At 38.4% G+C, this 23,110-nt stretch overlaps 1 protein-coding gene across 3 annotated transcripts in view; it reads left to right on the top strand.

Moving 5' to 3' along the window:
• Positions 1-23,110, top strand: part of fam118b (family with sequence similarity 118 member B) — a 37,039-nt gene that overhangs the window by 12,654 nt on the left and 1,275 nt on the right. For all 3 annotated transcript variants that reach the window (XM_062060525.1, XM_062060526.1, XM_062060524.1), the window contains exons 4-6: positions 10,227-10,454; positions 11,145-11,273; positions 19,119-19,416. In XM_062060525.1, the coding sequence (XP_061916509.1) occupies positions 10,227-10,454; positions 11,145-11,273; positions 19,119-19,416 (655 nt within the window). The remainder of the gene's footprint in view (positions 1-10,226; positions 10,455-11,144; positions 11,274-19,118; positions 19,417-23,110) is intronic.

Here is a 23,110-nt window from a genome sequence, read left to right as displayed (position 1 = left end):
CTTTACAGAGAATGTTTTAAACAATTCTTACCATTACATATCCATATCTGTTGTGTCAGTGTGAAAACTAGTATTATGAAAATAAAATTACTCACATTTTAACAAGACAACATGTATCGCATTCATTCCAAATCGTCGTACAAGTGTAAAAAAATGTCAACCGGTGTATAATGAAACTAAAACAAATGTAAAACTGCTCGCCCTTTATTTACTCGTTTTTTAAGGAAGTAAAGAGTGAGGCTCGCTCAAGGCTCATTCCTGACAGTCAGACAAGTGTACACACACTGTATGCTTTAGGGTGTTTTGCCTGACGTCAGTTAGGAGATGTCGTGTTGAAGTCAAACACAAACCACCCACCTTTTTGGTCATCCCACTATAAAATTGCCCTAGTGAAAAGACTAGTTAAGTTCATTGTTCTGAAATCAGGCTGATATTAAGGTTTTCAGAATTTAAAAATGTTTCTTTATCGATACCAAGTGGAGGTATGACAATCATATACAGAGGTCTACAATCTATTGAACTTCCCCCAGTAACTTCCCCTTATGAACATTAAGTGAGAAGTGCAGACAACAAACATTGACCTACATTGATAGTAGACAATAATTGAGATCATGTGTTGTTGTTTTTTTACTAATCAATACTTCTTTGTATTACCGACTTCTTTTCTGTTTGGAAAGCAGTCAAAGGCAAGTGTATTCATTCCTCAAACCATTGCCTACATATTTGAGCAAAATAATTCTCTTCATCCTCTCCTCTAGTGCAGGAGGACATATTTTGTTGCCACAGTTTAAGTTTCAGTTTATTTCGAACATGCATACAGTATAATTACATACATCACATATTTCCAGTTGTTTCATAACGGCATGTCCAAAAAGGAGTAAGAAGAAGCAGAGTTTATTTAATCCCACCCCGTTTCGTATCATAGCACTTTTATCCCATTTGTATGTTCTCTATTTGTAACACCACAGTGAATAAATACATGAGTAAATCAATTATTAAACAATAAGTAAGTGAACAAATATTGAATACATAAATAAATATTGGATAGATTTAAAGTTCTCATAAATTAATAATTAATTTATAGATCACTTAGGAGATGAACGTGTATTTGAAAAAAACATTTTTATCAGAATTCTTCTTCTTTGTACTTTGTGAACACTTGTTGTTTGAACAGTTTTTAAAACTGAATCATATTAGTACTTTGTTTGATTTCCTCGCTCAATCCATTCTATAATTTAATTCCACATACTGATATGCCATATATTTTCAGTGTTGTACATGCAAACATATGTTTTAAATTAGATTTTCCTCTAAGGTTATATTTCTCGTCTTTTGTTAAGAAGAATTGTACATTCTTGGGTAGCAAGTTATAGTTTGCTTCGTACATAATTTTAGCTGTTTGTAAATTCACCAAGTCGTTCAATTTAAATATTTTTGATTCAATAAATAAAGGGTTTGTAAGGTCTCTATATCCAACATTATGTATTATCCTACTGATCTTTTTTGTAACACTGTTAGTGAATTAAGTGTACTCTTGTAGTTATTTCCCCATATTTCTACACTAACTATAACATGGGAACACGTACAAGCAGTATAGAGGGATTTTATGTCCAGAACATCCATCCATCCCATCCATTTTCTACCGCTTGTCCCTTTCGGGGTCGCGGGGGATATTTTCCTTTATTCATTATTGACTTGTTTCTTGCTACTTTGTTGTATATTTTTACATGAGGTTTCCAGTTGATTTTAATGTATAATATTACACCCAAAAATGTTTTCTTTTACCCTTTCAATGTATGTTCAATGTATTTGTGTTTGACTTTCCCATCCACTGTTACCGAACAGCATTATTTTAGTTTTGTTGAGATTCAAAGACAGTTTGTTTTTGTTAAACCATCTTTTTAATTTGTTAATATCTTCTGTTTTTATGTGTATTAGCTTCTGTGTGTTCTCAGTCGTGTCATGTGCAAATAATACTAACTTTAAGTCTTTTGTAACTTTACAAATGTCGTTTATATAAAGATTGAACAATTTTGGTCTCAGACAGTATTGATCCTTGAGGTACGCCACAAGATATTTTCAGCTCTGTGAACGTGTGTTCGCCTATCTTCACGTTTTTCTTCTTACCCAGTTCAAGAACAACCCTCTGATTCCATGCCATTCTAATTTGTTTATTAAGATATCAGGATTGTTTGTGTCAAATGCTTTTGTTAAGTCCATAAACTTTTTATTATCCATTGTGTTTGTAATCTCTTCCGTTATTTCAGGTAATGCCATTGATGTTGAAATGCTGGGTCTGTATTTGTATTGGTTTTGTTTGAGGGTTCCATTTGTTTTTATAAATATGTCCAATCTGTTGTTGAACAGTTTTTCAATCATTTTAGATAATTGGGGAAGTTAAGAAACAGTCGATAGTTTGTAAACTGGTGTTTGTCTCCAGTTTTATAAATCTGTACGACTTTTGCTATTTTCATTTTGTTTGGGAATTTGCCTGTTTGAAATGATAGGTTGCTGATACATGTTAAAGGTTCAGTCTTCATTGACTGTATATATAGGCCATATTTAAGTAATGTTTAAATTTCAACTGTCATTCACGTGTTAAAAGAAGTCTCCTTGCATAATCGCAGCTCACTTTGTGATCTGTATTGCAGTAACTTCTTCAACTTTCTGTTGACTTTTTTAGCTGTATTTTACTAAGCAGTTTTGCTCATTGCTGTGCTACCACCCTGTTAAAATAACTTTAGTGTTCACTCTGTGGTAGTTTTTATATTTCTTCTCTCTTTTCTTACTTGTAACCTTCAGTAGTAGCATTGTAGAAAAAGAAGGAAAAATAACACCTTTACGTGTGTGTGTGTGTGTGTACGCGGGGCGTGTGTGTGTGTCTGTGTGTGTGTGAACACTACTGTTTTTCTATAGGACCGGGCTGCTCTGGAAACAGGCAGATCCAAGGTGGTCCGTGATAGCGTTTGTCTCCTGTGTTAGTCACGTCTCATCGCATTTTTTTTATGCTGATAAAGCTCACTTTGTGTCACAAAAAGGGTAGCAAACAACACTTTATGACCTCAACCACCATGTTCATCTCAGTTAGTCCACAGCAGTGCAGACACATTTCCTATTTCCCACCTTGGTTATGAAACAAACATTCTCAAGCACACCAAAGAAAACAAAAAATTATCAAGTAAACAAGGAGCTCCTTAGCAACACCTATAATTTGGGCTGTTAATTACATCTGCAAATATATTAATCGCCTTCCAGTGAAATACATTTTCACTGCCATGTGTTATCACAAGACCTCAATTTCTACCCTTACAACTCCTTAAAGGTATTGAGGTGTCACATAGTGTAATAAAAATATTTTGTCCAAACATTTAGACAGTTTAAAAGTGCTTTTATATTATGCAAAATATATTATACTGTTTTTACCTGTTGGCCCCTGTTTTTGTGTATTTGACACCCCAATAACTCCTGAAAATTTTAATCCAAACCATGGTGGTGTGACGCACTTTTGCCTCTTTCTTAATGAACCATTTAGACTTTTAAGAATTGGAATTGAACGATATGAAAATTTCTTATCACGTCTCTTGTGACCAAAATTATCACGGTTATCATTATTAATACTGTGTTGTTGAATGTACTCAAAAAGTACTTATACACACTGACATCTCTTTACCAAGTTATTTTTTTATATTGTTTTTAAATATTGGTTTGTATTGTAGTACTTTTAAGTTGTATTTAATTGAAAAGTGCATAACAAATAGAATATATATTTTATTTACTATTTCAGGCGGGCATTTGTCCTACTCTTTTCAGCGGTCCTTAAACGCACCAGAAATAGACCTCTGTCTTGTAATATTGAGGATAGAACAACCACTCTGTTCTGAGAGGGCACAGCTTGTAGGTTCAATGTGCACAATTGAATATCTCAGTTGCTTTAACAGTAATATATTTAACATTTAAGATAGCAAGGTAGTCCGTGAGTTTATCAAAGTGCAGTTATCAATCAGGGTTTTTCGATACTTTTAATTTAAAACTGTTAATACTGTTTATTGTTGCATCCCTAATTGTGATGTATTTTGCCATACATGGTAGAGGTTTTTTACCCAAGGAGGTTTGCTCGAGTCAGTCGTTTTTATTCAGTTGAAGTCAATAAAATCTCTTATTTTTATCTACTCTTGTTGTGGGGCAAACTGGCTCGTACATGCACATGCATGCAAAGATTTTCTGCTTTCGTCATTTCTAATTTCTAAGCACCAGGAGATTATTTGAAATAAATGAAAAACACATCTGACCATAAGTTGATTTCAGTGAGGAATTACTGTTATCCATTGTATCATCCAAACAGTCACATAGAAAAGCTTTTTTTTCTCAGACACTGGAATTTTGCAAAATATATTAAGACAGAAGAGCACATTGTTCGTCCTAGTTGAAACAGTTGAAGACAAAAATGACTGTCGGTTTTCAAAAGTAGACTTGTTTACTTGCACTTAATTTGCTGTTTGCTTAAGTCCTTAGATGGCCTAAGGATAAAACACACACACAAACACAGCCACCAGCTTGGCTGCCATAGACACTACTAGATGTGGTTAATGGGGTTCTTCCTGTGGAAAGGAATCAAGCTGTTTAGCCCATTAGAGCGGTAGAGAGTGGAGCATCTCCCTGTGCATGGCTCACCTTGGTCACTACGCAAGCTTTCATTGCTATTCTTAGCTGCTATTCACTTTTACTGCACCTTTTACTGCGTAGCCAAGTCAGGATTGATTATTATGTTCGTTCTAGGCCTAATTTGTTCACATGACATTTTGGGCAGAAATGACCATGGTGTGTGGTTCCACTGCATATATTTGTTCCTTTCAAGGCACTTGATGCACTCTTTATCTAGGTCACATTATGAGTAGATAAGTAACACTGTGAACTCAAGTTCAATCCAATTAGAGTCCCTGTCTTACACGATATGTGGGAGTGTTACAAAGACTAGTCCAGGCTGAATTTAGAGTTCCGTGTTTTTATGATGGTAGACTGCCACTTAATACAAAAACAACACTTCAAAGTCTGTGCAAATGTCAACGCTGATTACTATGATAAAAGCACAGCGATGATGGAATTTCAATTACATTGTTTCATAACATTATTACCTGTGGCTTCCAGTATACTGGCAGTTATTTCCAAAGATCTCTTTGAGCACATATGCAAAAAAGACAAAATGTGGCTTTGAAGGTGGCGTGGTTGTGGTTTAGGACAGATGGGTTCATTTTAATAGAGAGAAAAAAACCTGTTGATCTGCTGGGATTTAACCCACAACCATATCCCCTAAATTCTACAGAGAATGAATATGTACAACAAAAAATATGTCTTAGGTGGTACTTTCCAAGGTAAAGCTGTCCTATAACCACAGAGGTTGAAATTGATAAATGCTGCAATCAATTAGGCCCTCTTCCCCCAAAAGTTCAGGAACTTTAAGTTCCTGGAACTAAAGGTTTCTGTAGATCAGTGTGGTTTGTGTGTCTACCCCATTTGAAACTTAAGGGTAGTTAATACAAATCAGGCTGATGACATATACGGATGAGTGGTACAGTATACTTCTACATTGATGCCATGTAAAAAAACAGACATTAACAGGTCGTATTTATTTTACTTAAGTAAGTAAATACAATACGAAGCAGTAAATACAATACGAAGCAGTAATATCCAAAACGATATCCATCCATCCATCCATTTTCTACCACTTGTCCCTTTCAGGGTCTTTTGGGCGGAAGGCAGGGTACACCCTGGACAAGTCGCCACCTCATCACAGGGCCAACACAGATAGACAGACAACATTCACACTCACATTCACACACTAGGGCCAATTTAGTGTTGCCAATCAACCTATCCCCAGGTGCATGTCTTTGGAGGTGGGAGGAAGCAATATGATTTAAAATAAAGTGTACCGAATTTTACAAATAAAGTCAGCTAGCTACTGTAGGCTTTTGTCCACAGTGTCCAACAGTAAGAAAAGGTCCTCCTCTTAATAAATGATGAATTTATGAGGGTCAGGCGAGTCCTTATGCTCCATTTCAGCAACAAAATATAAATAATAAATGTCAGTGTTTATCTTACAAAAATAACATCAACATATCAGCTATAGCATTAGCCTTTTAACATTACTGTAGCGTTCGGTTTAATTGTGTTGAGACTAATACCTACACAAATGCCATGTCATTGATTACTATTATGGCATATAACAAAGTAAGTAGTTATTATTTGATGTGATTTACCTTCATTCCACTCGTTTACTGCCTCCCTACCATGAATTGATTAACTTAAACAAGTTGAAAAACTTATTCGGGTGTTACCATTTATTGATCAATTGTACGGAATATATACTGTCTAGTACAATCTACTAATAAAAGTCTCAATCAATCAATCAAAATCTATTTCACATCTAATCTCAAACAACAACGCTGGAGTCTTGGTGAGCAGCTCAGATTACCGCTTCGAAGTCCGGCTAATGAGTTAATATTCCCCTGTAAAAATATGTTTAAAAGAGTCCGTCCACTCCTCGTAGCTTCGGTTATTGAAATTAAGTTTATACAAATAATATAAATGACATCAAACTGGAAGCAAACTAGTTTAAACACTTCGGCTAAGTAAAACCACTGCTTGATAGTACCACAAATCCATGTTCTTCAGCACACAGATGCCACACATAAGATTCTGCTAGTCTAAAGTCCCTTTTGTTTTTCTTGCTCTCCATTATCAAGTTTGTTGTGATAAAAATAAACAATAAATAACAAACAAGTTGTTCCACATACTGTAATGTCGGCTAAAAATTTGGAAGACAAAGTTTTAGGAACACCCTAACTCTGTTCAACCAGTCAGTTTTCGACAGGACAGTTCCTTAGGAACGTTAAACAATTCCACCTCACTTCTAGGAACTAAGTTACTTCCTATGGAAGCGTATTTACCCAGGTAGTTTTGGGGTATTTAATTTATGGTAAATGGGAAAGTTCCTGTAAAAGTTAATGCAGTGAAAAAAGGCATGATAATGTTCCTGTTAGTTCTGTGCGATATTATGATATATATCTATTAAAAAATTTCTATTGTACGGATATAGTTCAGTGTTTACCATAAACTGCCAAGATACCTGTGGCGGTGGGGGCGTGGCTATGAGCGTGGTCCCCCCTGTCAAAAGCTTCTTCTAGCTTATTTGGGGGACCCTATCACTTACCAATATCTTTAAATGATATTCACTACTATTGCAATTGTTGTATGGTATTGTGAATAAACTTGAAACTTGAAACTTGGTCACCGTGACATCATCGAGTAATTTGCATAATTTACTACAATGATTTGATTTTCTCTAAAAAGGCTCAAAAAATGTATACTTACTAATTAATAATAACAGTTTTGTTTTAAAAGTCCATCCATCCATCCATCCATCCATTTTACAATATAATTACAACACTTTATGTACATATTTATATACAGATTTGAACAATAAGTTATTAATTGAAATATATTTATTAATTGTGGTTCTTACAAAAAATATATCTTATAAAATATAAAAGCTAAAATGTCTCAAAGCTCTGCCCCTTTAATTAGTGCATACTAAATAATTTAACTTTAAGCTACTACTACTACCATATTATTTACCAGCAACATAAAGTGAAACAGAGGCAGAGGTGTCCTGCCACAGTCAGTAACAAATAAACAGAAAACAGTAGTGGTGGTAGTCAGACACAGAGCTTCATCAAACATCTGATCCACTGAACAAAGAGCTCCAAAAATCTTGAACTTTAGACTGCCATCAGTTTTACTCCCTACACTTAACCATGTGTTTCCTACTGCCTGCAAACTTTGCACCCTTTGTTATATACACATGTGTTTCTAATATAAATACATTTAATAAAGTCAAATACAAATAAGGCAACAAGAGAAGTATCCTACACTTCTCTTTTGTAAAGTAAATCTAAACAGCCGATATGGGCATCTACATCAACTATATGATTTGCCTGAGAAGCTGGAGAGGACAAAAAAAACAAAAAATTGTATTTATTTATTTTTTTTTTTCTATTTTTTTTTTGTTCTTTTTTTTAATTTGTGGCGGACGTAATTATTTCGTGGCGGGCCGCCACAAATAAATGAATGTGTGGGAAACCCTGTAGTTATTTACTGTTAAACTGTTTTTAACTTTTTAACTGCTTTTTATCTAACAAATTGTTCTGAAGATTATTTGTATTTGCTTTTTCAATGTTTATTTTACTTCTGTTTTAAATGTTATTTTTTAGTCTGTCCTTTGCCTCTATTTCTTTGTGGTGTACAGCCCTCTGTTCTTCAACTGTGGTTGTTTTTAAAGGGCTTTATAAATAAAGTTGGTATGGTACTGTTTATATCGTAATTTTAACATCTGTGCTGCGGGTAATGTTACTGCAGCAACACTGTTTTGACGTTTTGGCGTTTTTACGTCACTTGAAAGAACTTTACGGCGGTAACATCAATGTCAACGATGCGCTGACGGAGCGCACAATGGAAGCTCAACCAACAAAACCCAAAGAGGTATTATTCCAAAAAGAGTAACTCCTTTGTTTATATTTTAAAAATTCAGTCACCGACCAAACAACAGTAGGCTATTTTGCAAAACATGCTGCCAACGAGTTGTTGCTAGCGATTTGAACACATTTAATCTACACTTCTATTCTTTCACCGTCAAAGAAGGCCTGGCAGTAAAAATACTTTTTATCATTTTTAATTGTCTTGTCCTTTTTATATATGAATTGTGTGTTTCATAAATAAGAGGAGAAAATATATGCAAAATGACCATGTTTTATGTGTACTGTATACATAATTTTGAGAATAAAATACTATATTGTGATATAGATATAGAATCACCTCTATCGGGATATATATTAATGTCTATGTCGCACAGCACAAGTTCTTGATATAGAGCAAGGTTGTCAAAGTCAAGGCCCGCAGGCCAGATCCGGCCCGCAAATGAATGATCTATGGCCCCCGGGATGATATTGGATTAGTATTAGAAGCGGCCCTCAAGCCACAGCCGCATGCTGCTGTTTTGCACGCACCAATACTCCATCAGTGTTGGCGCTAGGAATATTCAAAATGGGGTCCCAGGGACCCCTTCAAGATATAAAAATGGGGTCCCACAGTAAGCTTTTAAAAAAGTCCCACTTTTTTGTAACCGTTTTGACAACAAATGATAAATGTATGCATTAACCTGTTATATCTCACATTCTATATTGTGTTTTGGAAAAAGGTTGTCAAAACGTTACTTAACCTCTTAAGGCCCAAGCTGTTTGTTTACATGTTTTTTTTATTTCTCTTTGCTATTTGGGCTTATTGGACCCGAATTTGAATAAAAAACTAAGAATCATCTTTTTATATGATTTACTTACTCCATAAGTAACAAATGTGTACTTCATGTTTAGTGACATGCTAATTCTTATTTTTACATTTTTTTTCCAAATTCCATTGTATGTTACACTCTTCTGAGACCACCAGATGACAGTATAAGTGTCCACATAAGGGCCATAAGACCCCTATTCAGTAGTGTACACAATTTTGGAAATAAGAGCTAAAAGATGCTGTCTACGCATGTGGTCACTAAGGCCTTCAGAGGTTAATTCATTTAAAAAAACAATACAAAAGAAACATTTTTTTATGCATATGTAAATTTATTCAGTTATAAACATTAATTCACTTTCTTCTTTCCTTCATGGATCTAAACATTACTGCTGCCGGTATTTTTTTTCTATATTTTTATTGTAATATTTTCAGAATGTGTTTGTTCTATTTTTGGTCAAAGTAAGACAGAAAACAATCTGAGGTTGTCTTTATTTTTTAGTTTTAATGCCATGATTTTAATAGTCCGGCCCGCGTGTGCACAGATTTTCCTCCATGCGGCCCCTGAGCTAAAATGAGTTTGACACCCCTGATATAGAGTGTAACGGAATGAGAAAATAGCTTTTTAGCATACTCTTAAATAAGCTAATCATAAAAACGATATTTACTGCACAGGTGATTAATTTTAAGTAACATTTTTCTCACTGTCTTTTAAGTCACATTGTAACAGTCATACAAGTGTAAAAATAAGTTAGCTACTGTTAATAATCAAGCACTGTTTAAAATCCCTTTTAACATGGTCAAATGTATGGACGTGTACATTTATTATTAGCCATGGAAGTGTAAAAAGAAGTTTCCTTAACCCCCTCGTTTTTTAATTTTTATTTCAGAGAACAGGCAACGTGCGCTCCACATTCTTCAAGGATTGTCTCTACGAGGTGTTTGACGACTTGGAGTGCAAGATGGAGCACGCCGGCAAGCACCTACTGCGCTCGGTGCTGCAGTTAATGGAGAGCGGCTCGCTGGTCCTCACCACCAACTTTGACAACTTGCTAGAGATCTACGCCACGCACCAGGGCACCACGCTGGAGTCTTTGGACCTTACTGACGAGAAGAAGGTAAAGGCTGCTTTTTATTTGTGCTACGCTACGATTGATCTTTCTAGCCACTTGTTAAAAGCCAGTCAGCAATTCTTAAAGCATAGCAAAGGTCACTAAGCATGCACGTCTGCAAACACTTCATTATTAGGTCACGCGCAGATACAGTAAGAAAAAGATTAAGTTTCTTACTGAAATCCTTTTAAAGTTCCTGCTGGGTCAATATTAGCCCAGTGGATTCCTTAAATAGCATTTCTGCTTGTAACGAGTGGAGGAAAGTTGAGCAACTACATGTATAATTTTACTTATCAGACAATATTTGCCTTTTGTGTAAATGTATCTGTAACACGTGGTAATCACCAGACAAACAGTGTAATTTGCAGCAATGCGCTGACTTTTCTTATAAAAGACCCATTACTTTGCCTCTCAGTCCTGGTATTTATAACGTCTGTCTCCATCAGTGTTTTTTTTTTCACTCCTTACCCAGTCAGAACAGGATTGTGTGCAGCCGACTGTTAAGTGTCTGTGTGTGTGTGTGTGTGTGCGTGTGTGTGTGTGTGTGTGCGTGTGCGTGTGCGTGTGTGTGTGTGTGTGTGTGTGTGTGTGTGTGTGTGTGTGTGTGTGTGTGTGTGTGTGTGTGTGTGTGTGTGTGTGTGTGTGTGTGTGTGTGTGTGTGTGTGTGTGTGTGTGTGTGTGTGTGTGTGTGTGTAGGTGTTGGAGTGGGCTCAGGAGAAGCGAAGGTTAAGCGTGCTACACATTCATGGTGTTTACACCAACCCGTGCGGTATTGTACTGCACCCTGCTGGTTACCAGAATGTACTGAGGAACACTGAGGTCATGGTGAGTGCATCAATACTCCTATTTCCACATGTACATGTACAGTATCTCATTAGATTGAGTACACCCTTCACAATTCAGCAAGCCATCTTGTCAAGGGATGGTACTATAAAAATGTAACTTGTATATGATTTACAGCGCATTCCGAAAGTATTTATAGGGTTTCACTCTTTCCACATGTGTTTTATGTTACATCTCTATTTCAAAATGGAATAATTAAAATTTGTCCTCAAAATTCTATAGACAATACCCCATATTGAGAATGTAAAAAGCAAAATGTAATAAGAAAATGGATGGATGGATAAAACTAAAACATCACATGTTCACAGCCTTTGCTCAATACTTTGATGTACCGTATTTTCGCACTATAAGCCGCACCTAAAAACCTCCAATTTTGCCTTATAATCCGGTGCGCCTTATATATGGACCAATTTTGAGCCTTCAACAGGTAAAAGTTTCAATCAATCAATCGCAACTACGGTAAGCAGCCGCCGACTTCATTTTCCCCCGTAGAAGAAGAAGTGCGCGGTGCATGCTGGGATATATGACTGCACGAGGCGTGCCGTTTCATTTCCATTTGTGTGTTTATGTAAAGACCCCAAAATGGATCCTATTAAGAGACACGCTTACTACGCAGAGTTTAAACTTAAGACGATCAGTCACGCAGTAGAACACGGGAATAGAGCAGCAGCGACACTGACTCGATTAATGACGACTTCGACGAGACGGAGCCGGGCATGTTGGATGTCGTATTCGCCCAACTGTTTAATTCGGACACTGAAGAAGAAGAATTCGAGGGATTCGTGGATGAGGAATAACTTCATAAAGTGAGCTTTACATGTTTATTTTGTGTGTTGTGTTGTGTGACATTAACCTTTGAGCAATATTGTTATTGCTCTGCACTATTTCGAGTGTTACTATATTGTAATTGCACTAACGTTTGATTTACCGTAACAGTATCACTGTTTTTTACGTGTTTATTGAATCAGGGAAAAGTTCCCCTCCACTACGTGATATAAATGTTGCACTACATGTTATATCTTGCTGTTGTTAAAAGATAAACAAAACACCACGTCACTGACTTTACCTCGGGGAAAATAATAAAACAGCTGTTTATTCATTTTGGGAGTGAACAGAGTTGTCAGAACGCTGGTTTGTAATCTATTAATAAAGTTTGACTGACCTATCTGACTGTTTTGTTGACATTCCCTTTAGCGCAGCTCCATCTAATGGATGCATAACGTAACCCCAGCCTCTACTGTAGCGTCTATTCTATGCACCTTATAATGCGGTGCGCCTTATATATGAACAACGTTTTAAAATATGCCATTCATTGAAGGTGCGCCTTATAATCCGGTGCGCCTTATAGTGCGGAAAATACGGTGCCTTTGGTAGAAATTACAGCCTCAAGTCTTTTAAATACGATGCCACAAGCTTAGCACACAGTTTTGCCCATTCCTCTTTGCAGCACCTCTCAAGCTCCATCAGGTTGGATGGTAAGTGTTGATTTTCATCCAGGATGTCTCTGTACATTGCTGCATTCATCTTAGTCTAGTCAGGGAGGTGACCAAGAACCCGATGGTCACTTCCAGAAGGACAACCATCTCTGTAACAGTCCACCAATTAGGCCTTTATGGTAGAGTGGCCAGACAGAAGCCATTTCTTAGTAAAAAAAAAAAAAAGTTTGCCAAAAGGCACCTGAAAGAGTCTCAAACCATGAGAAATAAAACTCTCTGGTCTGATGACAAAGATTGAACTCTTGGCGTGAATGCCAAGTGTCATGTTTGGAGGAAACCAGGCATTGCTCATCACCAGGCCAATACCATCCCTAAAGTGAAGCATGGTGGTGGCAGCAACATGCTGTGGGGATGTTTTTCAATGGCAAGAAGTGGGAGACTAGTCAGGATAAAGAGAAAAATGGATGCAGCAATGTGCAGAGACATCCTGGATGAAAACCAACGCTTTCCACCCAACCTCATGGAGCTTGAGAGGTGCTGCAAGGAGGAATGGGAAAAACTGCCCAAAGATAGATGTGTGCCAATAGGTGTGGCTCGTATTCAAAAAGACTTGAGGCTGTACTTGCTGCCAAAGGTGCATCAATAAAATATTGAGCAAAGGCTGTGAATACATATTGTACATGTGACATGTTTTTTATTTTAAATATATTTGCAAAATACATTTTAAAAATACATTTTCACATTGTCATTAAGAGGCATTGTCCGTAAAATTTTGAGGACAAAAATGAATTGATTTCATTTTGGAATAGGGCTGTAACATAACAAAATATCGGAAAAGTGAAGCGCTGTACATACTTTTCGGATGCACTGTAGTAATCTAGTAGTCAGTGAACAGCTTGTATCGATTTACTGTCCACTTAAAATAAGTCAACACTCTCATTATTGTCTTAGTACAGCTTACAGTGAACCAAATGGTGTAAATATTAGGTGTGAGCACCATTGTCATCTAGTAGTGTCTTAATTGACTTGGATTTCACCAGAGCGTGTTTGTTACTGGAATCCTTGTTACGCCCCTCCACTTTCCTTCTTTTCGCTTGTGGATGCCCCCCAGGTGCTTAATGGGCTTCAGGGCTCTCATGTAACAAGCTTGCTTAGACACAAAAACCTGGCGTACGGCGTGTTTCACTGCAAAGATGAGCTCGATCAAGACTGACGTCGACGTGGAAATGCGCGCTGCCTCATGCCAATTTTCATGGCTGAAGCGGGTGTTCGCCGCACACTGGCACCTCCGAGGTCGAGGAGGACGTCACTTATACGGCTATAACGCAAGAAGCTCTCCTGAAAATGAGTAATCAAAGTCTTTCGTATCCTTTTTGATATACTGGCATGTCTATTGATTGAGACTTTTATTAGTAGATTGCACAGAACAGCACATATTCCGTACAATTGACCACTAAATGGTAACACCCGAATAAGTTTTTCAATTTGTTTAATCAATTCATTTACATTTAAAATATTGCAAAATTACATAATTTCGCTCGCTGGCACCAAGCGCTGTACTTTTGCACTGTGGATAGACGATGCGTTCGTTGCAGCTTGCGCTCAAATTCGTGCCGGTGTTCTTGAAAGACACGTACACTCCTGGAATCCATGCAACTTTTGCATGTTCAACAAGGAATCGGAAAATTTAATTTTGTCTTCCTTTTGAAAAGGAATCGTCCACCTTCGACGAGTGCCAGAGAGAAATGCAGTCTGCTGAAATTGATGGAAAGCGCCACTCTCCATAGCAACGGACGCTGTGGTCAAAGTAGAAACTGCCACAAAACACATTTTAAGATATTCAAAACACTACTGCCATTTGGCGGCTGAAGCGGATAGCATGCACCCCCAATTTTTCACGTTTCATATGACAGGTAAACTGTGGGGCCATACGAATACTCTTCCTATTGTATTGCAATAAAAAAGGTTTAAATTGAATGAAATTAATTTATATTAAAATAGTATGGATTTTATAATGAATGGTTGCAACATTTTAAAAGAAAAAACTCCACCATTGACATCTCCACAAGTGGTGTGTGTTGTTAGTAGGGTTGTACGGTATACCGTTATTAGTATAGTACCGCGATACTAATGAATAATATTCGGTACTATACCGCCTCTGAAAAGTACTGGTCCTGTATGATCCTGTAACGATTTGTTATCGGATTGATACCCAAATTTGTGGTATCATCCAAAACTAATGTAAAGTATCAAAAAACAGAAGAATAAGTGATTATCACATTTTAACAGACGTGTCGATAGAACATGTTAAAAGAGAAAGTAAGCAGCTACTGAAATGCGATTTTCTTATTTAAACAGGGATAGCAGGTCCATTCTATGTGTCATACTTGATCATTTCGCGATATTGCCATATTTTTGCTGAAAGGATTTAGTAGAGAACATCGACGATAAAGTTCGCAACTTTTGGTCGCTGATAAAAAAGCCTTGCCTGTACCCGAAGTAGCAGACGATATGCGCGTGACGTCACAGGTTGTGGAGCTCCTCACATCTGCACATTGTCTACAATCATGGCCACCAGCAGCGAGAGCGATTCGGACCGAGAAAGCGACAATTTCCCCATTAATTTGAGCGAGGATGAAAGATTCGTGGATGAGGAAAGTGAGAGTGAAGGACTAGAGGGCAGTGGAAGTGATTCAGATAGGGAAGATGCTGTGAGAGGCGGGTGGGACCTGATATTCAGCTGGGAATGACTAAAACAGTAAATAAACACAAGACATATAGATACTCTATTAGCCACAACACAACCAGGCTTATATTTAATATGCCACAAATTAATCCCGCATAACAAACACCTCCCCCTCCCGTCCATATAACCCGCCAATACAACTCAAACACCCGCACAACACACTCAATCCCACAGCCCAAAGTACCGTTCACCTCCCCAAAGTTCATATAGCACATATATTTCCCCAATGTCCCCAAAGTTACGTACGTGACATGCACATAGCGGCACACACGTACGGGCAAGCGATCAAATGTTTGGAAGCCGCAGCTGCGTACTCGCGCGGTACCGTGTCTGTGTATCCAACTCAAAGTCCTCCTGGTAAGAGTCTCTGTTGTCCCAGTTCTCCACAGGCCAATGGTAAAGCTTGACTGTCATCTTTCGGGAATGTAAACAATGAAACACCGGCTACGTGTTTGTGTTGCTGCAGCCTGCCGCTAATACACCGCTTCCCACCTACAGCTTTCTTCTTTGCTGTCTTAATTGTTCATTGAACAAATTGCAAAAGATTCACCAACACAGATGTCCAGAATACTGTGGAATTTTGCGATGAAAACAGACGACTTAAAGGCCTACTGAAATGAAATTTTTTTATTTAAACGGGGATAGCAGATCTATTCTATGTGTCATACTTGATCATTTCGCGATATTGCCATATTTTTGCTGAAAGGATTTAGTATAGAACAACGACGATAAAGATCGCAACTTTTGGTATCTGATAAAAAAAGGCTTGCCCCTACCGGAAGTAGCGTGACGTAGTCAATTGAACATATACGCAAAGTTCCCTATTGTTTACAATGATGGCCGCATGAAGTGAGAGAGATTCGGACCGAGAAAGCGACGATTTCCCCATTAATTTGAGCGAGGATGAAATATTTTTAAATGAGGAAAGTGCAAGTGAAGGACTAGTGGGGAGGGGAAGATGCTGTGAGAGCCGGGGGTGACCTGATATTCAGCTGGAAATGACTATAACAGTAAATAAACACAAGACATATATATACTCTATTAGCCACAACACAACCAGGCTTATATTTAATATGCCACAAATTAATCCCGCATAAAAACACCTAGGTGTTTGTTATGCTAGCTCCTAGCTACTAGCTCGAGCTAGTTATAGCTCGAGCGGGTAATATGGACGGGATCCTGTATATATAACCCGCCAATACAATTCAAACACCTGCACAACACACACACTCACTCAGCCCAAACAACCGTTCACCTAACCCAAGGTTCATAAAGCTTATATATTTAATCAAAGTTACGTACATGACACGCACGTACTGGCAAGCAATCAAATGTTTGGAAGCGCGCGGGTGGGACCTGATATTCAGCTGGGAATGACTACAACAGTAAATAAACACAAGACATATATATACTCTATTAGCCACAACACAACCAGGCTTATATTTAATATGCCACTGTAGTGGATTGTCCGAAGCTTAAGCAGGCAACAAAAGTAGTTTAGTACAACAAATTTATTTACCCATTATCAGAAGTGCAGGTTGAATTGAGTTGGTCGTGCAGACAGACCACAAGTTACTCCGGAGCCAACAAGACACACACAAGCCAAAATCACCCCCGAGTTCCGGTCTTCTCCCATTTTTTATATGTCTGTTGTGCGTCATCGTTCCTTATCAAATGCGTCAATGTCCTGTTTTGCTTTTCCTATCTGTTCCATAACAACTCGAATTCTGTAGACAGTCAACACATTCCATAGACAGGTTGGCACGACTTAATATTCACTTTTGTCCCACAACTGGTCCATTCAATGGCACAAAAATACAAGAGTATTGAAAATGAGCGGACATTCTTAAAAGACAAGAAATATAGGTCAAAAGGTCAGAAATTCTACTACACCACAAATTAATCCTGCATAAAAACACCTAGGTGTTTGTTATGCTAGCTCCTAGCTACTAGCTACTAGCTACTAGCTCGAGCTAGTTATAGCTCGAGCGGGTAATATGGACGGGATCCCGTATATATAACCCGCCAATACAATTCAAACACCTGCATAACACACACACTCACTCAGCCCAAACAACCGTTCACCTAACCCAAGGTTCATAAAGCTTATATATTTAATCAAAGTTGCGTACATGACACGCACGTACTGGCAAGCAATCAAATGTTTGGAAGCGCGCGGGTGGGACCTGATATTCAGCTGGGAATGACTACAACAATAAATAAACACAAGACATATATATACTCTATTAGCCACAACACAACCAGGCTTATATTTAATATGCCACAAATTAATCCTAATGCTAGCTCCTAGCTCCTAGCTACTAGCTCGAGATAGTTATAGCAAGCGATCAAATGTTTGGAAGCGCAGCTGTGTACTCACGTTATCGCAACTGTGTATCCAAATCAAAGTCCTCCTGGTAAAAGTCTCTGTTGTCCAAGTTCTTCCATCTTGACTGCATCTTTCGGGAATGTAAACAAAGAAGCGCCGGCTGTGTACGTGTTGTTGCTGACTTCCCTCGCAAAATAGACACTTCGCACCGACAACTTTCTTCTTTGCTTGCTCAGCTTCTTTCTCCATAATGCAATGAACAAATTGCAACAGATTCACCAACACAGATGTCCAGAATACTGTGGAATAATGAGATGAAAACAGAGCTATTTCGTATTGACTTCAATGGTGTCCGAATACTTCCGTTTCAATGATTGACGTCACGCGCATACGTCAACCCTCAGAGGCGTTTCGAACCGGAAGTTTAGCGGGAAATTTAAAATTGCACTTTATAAGTTAACCCGGCCGTATTGGCATGTGTTGCAATGTTAAGATTTCATCATTGATATATAAACTATCAGACTGCGTGGTCGGTAGTAGTGGCTTTCAGTAGGCCTTTAATAGCTGGCCACAATGCTGTCCCAAAATGTCCTCTACAATCCGTGACGTCACGCGCAGACGTCATCATACCTAGATGTTTTCAGCAGGATATTTCGCGCAAAATTTAAAATTGCACTTTAGTAATCTAACCCGGCCGTATTGGCATGTGTTGCAATGTTAAGATTTCATCATTGATATATAAACTATCAGACTGCGTGGTCGGTAGTAGTGGGTTTCAGTAGGCCTTTAACAGTAAATGAACAAGTAGATTAATAATTCATTTTCTACCACTTGTCCTTAATAATTTTGACAAAATAATAGAATGATAAATGACACAATATGTTACTGCATACGTCAGCAGCTAAATTAGGAGCCTTTGTTTGCTTACTTACTACTAAAAGACAAGTTGTCTTGTATGTTCACTATTTTATTTAAGGACAAACTTGCAATAAGAAACATATTTTTAATGTACCCTAAGATTTGTTTTGTTAAAATAAAGTCAATAATGCAATTTTTGTGGTCCCCTTTATTTAGAAAAGTAACGAAAAGTATCGAAATAATTTTGGTACCGGTACCAAAATATTTGTATCGGGACAACACTAGTTGTTAGTAATGACGTGTATGACATGGTGGCTATATGTGTTTCTTTTCAGCTGTTGGATCTTATTAGAAGAGAGGTGGTGTTAATTGGAGCCATGGCCTCTCCAGTATTAAAGTCTACATGTGTCAGCTACTTGAGAAATAAATAACATGTTTTCCCATCTTGGTTCAAACAGCGCGAGATCCAAAAGCTATACGAGACCAAATCGTTTGTTTTCCTGGGCTGTGGGCGCACCGTGGACGACACGACCTTCCAGGCTCTGTTCCTTGAGGCCGTCAAGCACAAGTCGGACCTGGAGCACTTCATGCTGGTGCGCCGCGAGGACGTCGGCGAGTTCAAGAAGCTGCGCGACAACATGCTGGACAAGGGCATCAAAGTAATTTCCTACGGGGACGAGTACGCGGACCTGCCTGAGTATTTGGAGCGGCTGGCCAACGAGATCTGCTTACGGGACGTTTCAACCAACGGCTGGGGTGAGTCAGCACCTTGTGGTTTCATCAACCTTCCAGTGTAGTGTTTGTCTTGGCTTCTTGTGCAGTAAATTGTTTAGAAGTTCCATCTTACTCATGTGCAGAGGTGTAATTACACACTCCTTGTCTGTTTTGATTGTGCCCGAACGACTGACGCTCTGCAATGTAGTTTTGGCCTGGTGTTTTTCACAGATACAGTTTTCAACAATATGAATCACAGATCATAAACAGTCCAGTATTAAGAATTTGGTTTTTGATGACTTTGCCTTTAAACACAAGCACAATGGATTTGAAATAAAATGTGATTGTGCCTTAGGATTAGGGATGGAAATTGATAAGATTTTTCCGATTCCGATTCCACTTTCGATTCAGCTTATCGATTCGGTTCTTTATCAGAAAAAAGATAACAAAAGCATCAATTTTGTTTAGTGGTAACAAGACCTTACAAAGCCAACAGTGAGGTGTTAAAAGGCGCGTAGCAAAGGAAAATCCTTTTGAAAATAAATAAAAAACTTTAGAATTTAACAAAATACAATGTGGAAATTACAGAAGAATTTTGTAACATTTTTAAAACTTTTAAGAATCTTTGTCATCTGCATCGAAATATACCGTGCAAAGGTTTGTTTAGATTTACAAAGTGAAACTAATATAATGACATAGGCTCATAACATGCAAATCAATATATTTCAAGCCTACTTTTGATACAAATTTTGATGATTATGGCTTACAGCTTATGAAAACCTTGAATTTAAAATCTCAGAAAATGTGGACTCTTCATAAACTGTAAGCCATGACCATCAAAATGATAATAAATAAAGGCTTGACATATCTCATTTTGGGATCTTGCCCCACGTGGAGGAGTTCAAGTACCTCGGAGTCTTGTTCACGAGTGAGGGAAGAGTGGATCGTGAGAATCGGTGCGTTGTGGTGAAGAAGGAGCTGAGCCGGAAGGCAAAGCTCAATTTACCGGTCGATCTACATTCCCATCCTCACCTATGATCATGAGCTTTGGGTTATGACCGAAAGGACAAGATCACGGGTAGAAGCGGCCGAAAGGAGTTTCCTCCGCAGGGTGGCGGGGCTCTCCCTTAGAGATAGGGTGAGAAACTCTGTCATCCGGGAGGAGCGCAAAGTAAAGCCGCTGCTCCTCCACATCGAGATGAACCAGATGAGGTGGTTCGGGCATCTGGTCAGGATGCCACCCGAACGCCTCCGGTCCGACCAGCAGGAGGCCGCGGGGAAGACCCAGGACATGTTGGGAAGACTATGTCTCCCGGCTGGCCTGGGAATGCCTCGGGATCCCCCGGGAGAAGCTGGACGAAGTGGCTGGGTAGAGGGAAGTCTGGGAGAAAATGGATGGATATCTCACTTTGCATGTAATGACTTTATATCACATATTAGTTTCACATTTGAAGTTGAATTGCTGACATGAATGGGCTTTTACACGATACTCATAGTATGTGTTCCACCTGTATAATATAATGACTCACTGAGTGAAAATATTGAAGGAAAACAAGCAACTTTTCTGACTACAATTAAACATTCACCTACCGAAAAAAGGATAATCTACTGTAGCAAATTGTTTCAAGCTTTTGACCACAAACTTAGTCACTGTTCATTGGTTGTTCCTGGTAGAGTGGTACTCTTCCCTGCCACTGACGGCTCGTCTCCAAACCAGTCAGAATATGTCTCCTCATGCTCGTCTGAATGAGAAGGCATTCATTTCAATTTAGCAGGTAATAGTGTGACCCCGAGAGGGACAAGCGGTAGAAAATGGATGGGATGGATAGTGCTAACACTATAGGCGGTTTTAGTACTGTTGTATTTATGTCAGATGACTTCTGCTGCCTGGAATGAGATTGTCATGGTTCATAAACGCAACATTAATTTATAATTATTGCATGCTGTATGTTCAAATGTTTCAGCATTTTTCTCGTATGTCCTCCTCGATGAAATAGCAACATTGGAATTATTACAGTAGCGCTGTTGCAATCTTTTCTTGTAAAATGTTGGCAAACTTCTGAGTTTTTATCTTCCGCCCGCGTGCCACCACGTTGCTGTCTGACGTCACTTTGCACGTTGCGTGATGACGTCTTGGTTGACAGAATGGCAAGCAATTCCAATGAATTGATACACTTGGGAACCGATGTTCGATTACCATCCTTACTTAAGAGGTTTCAAAAAGTTATGGAATTTACCTTTTAAGCAGAGTTGTCAAATTTTCAAGGGATCCAAAGTGTTTGGTTATTTGACATGGTTGTAATTATAAGTATACTTTTTAGACTTGTACATGACTGACTTCAGTTTCCTCCTTCCCTAAATTAGCTTTGAGCGTTGTTGCCTTCACTTTGATCATCAAAAGCATGCTTGGTTAGGATATTTCACTGACAGCCATACTTTTGCCAACCCTCCCGATTTTTTCCGGGAGACTCCAGAATTTCAGTGCCACTCCAGAAAATCTCCCGGGGCAACCATTCTCCCGAATTTCTCCCGATTTTCACCCGGACAACAATATTAAGGGCGTGCCGTGATGGCACTGCCTTTAGCGTCCTCTACAACCTGTCGACACGTCCGCTTTTTCACCATACAAACAACATGCCGGCCCAGTCACATGGTGTATGCGGCTTCTGCATACACACAAAAGTGACTGCAAGACATACTTGATCAACAGCCATACAGGTCACACTAAGGGTGACCGTATAAACAACTTTAACACTGTTACAAATATGCGCCACACTGTGAACCCACACCAAACAAGAATGACAAACACATTTCGGGAGAACATCCGCACCGTAACACAACAGAACAAATACCCAGAATCCCTTGCATGCCTAACTCTTCCGGGCTACAATATACACCCCCGCCCCCACCAAACCCCGCCCCCCCAATCTCCCGAATTCGAAGGTCTCAAGGTTGGCAAGTACCGTATTTTTCGGACTATAAGTCGCAGTTTTTTTCAGTTTGGCCGGGGGTGCGACTTATACTCAGGAGCGACTTATGTGTGAAATTATTAACACATTACCGTAAAATATCAAATAATATTAATTAGCTCATTCACGTAAGGGACTAGACGTATAAGATTTCATGGGATTTAGCGATTAGGAGTGACAGATTGTTTGGTAAACGTATAGCATGTTCTATATGTTATAGTTATTTGAATGACTCTTACCATAATATGTTACGTTAACATACCAGGCACGTTCTCAGTTGGTTATTTATGCGTCATATAACGTACACTTATTCAGCCTGTTGTTCACTCTTCTTTTTTTATTTTAAATTGCCTTTCAAATGTCTATTCTTGGTGTTGGGTTTTATCAAATACATTTCCCCAAAAAATGCAACTTATACTCCAGTGCGACTTATATATGTTTTTTTCCTTCTTTATTATGCATTTTCGGCCGGTGCGACTTAGACTCCGAAAAATACGGTATACTGACAGCCCATGAATGACATCTAACCAGCCAGCGAGTTTGGCTCAAAACTTAGGACATGTTTGCATTAGATTCTCAAAAACAAGAAAGCAGTTGTCATTTAGAGGATCTTTGGCCAGCTTTTTTACAGTAAGTTCCTAAAAACAGCAGAGGACCCTGTTATGTCGAGAATTTCAAGGATCTTTGACTTGTATATTTGCATTAGCTCCTTAAAAACAATAGTACACTCTTATATGAATGGTATTTGACTAGAGTTTTTGCAGTAC

This window comes from Entelurus aequoreus, linkage group LG10 (assembly GCF_033978785.1).
Source record: "Entelurus aequoreus isolate RoL-2023_Sb linkage group LG10, RoL_Eaeq_v1.1, whole genome shotgun sequence".
NCBI classification, from domain to species: domain Eukaryota; kingdom Metazoa; phylum Chordata; class Actinopteri; order Syngnathiformes; family Syngnathidae; genus Entelurus; species Entelurus aequoreus.
The sequence above is the reverse complement of the archived record's forward strand: the minus strand, read 5'-3'. Positions and strand labels throughout refer to the sequence as shown.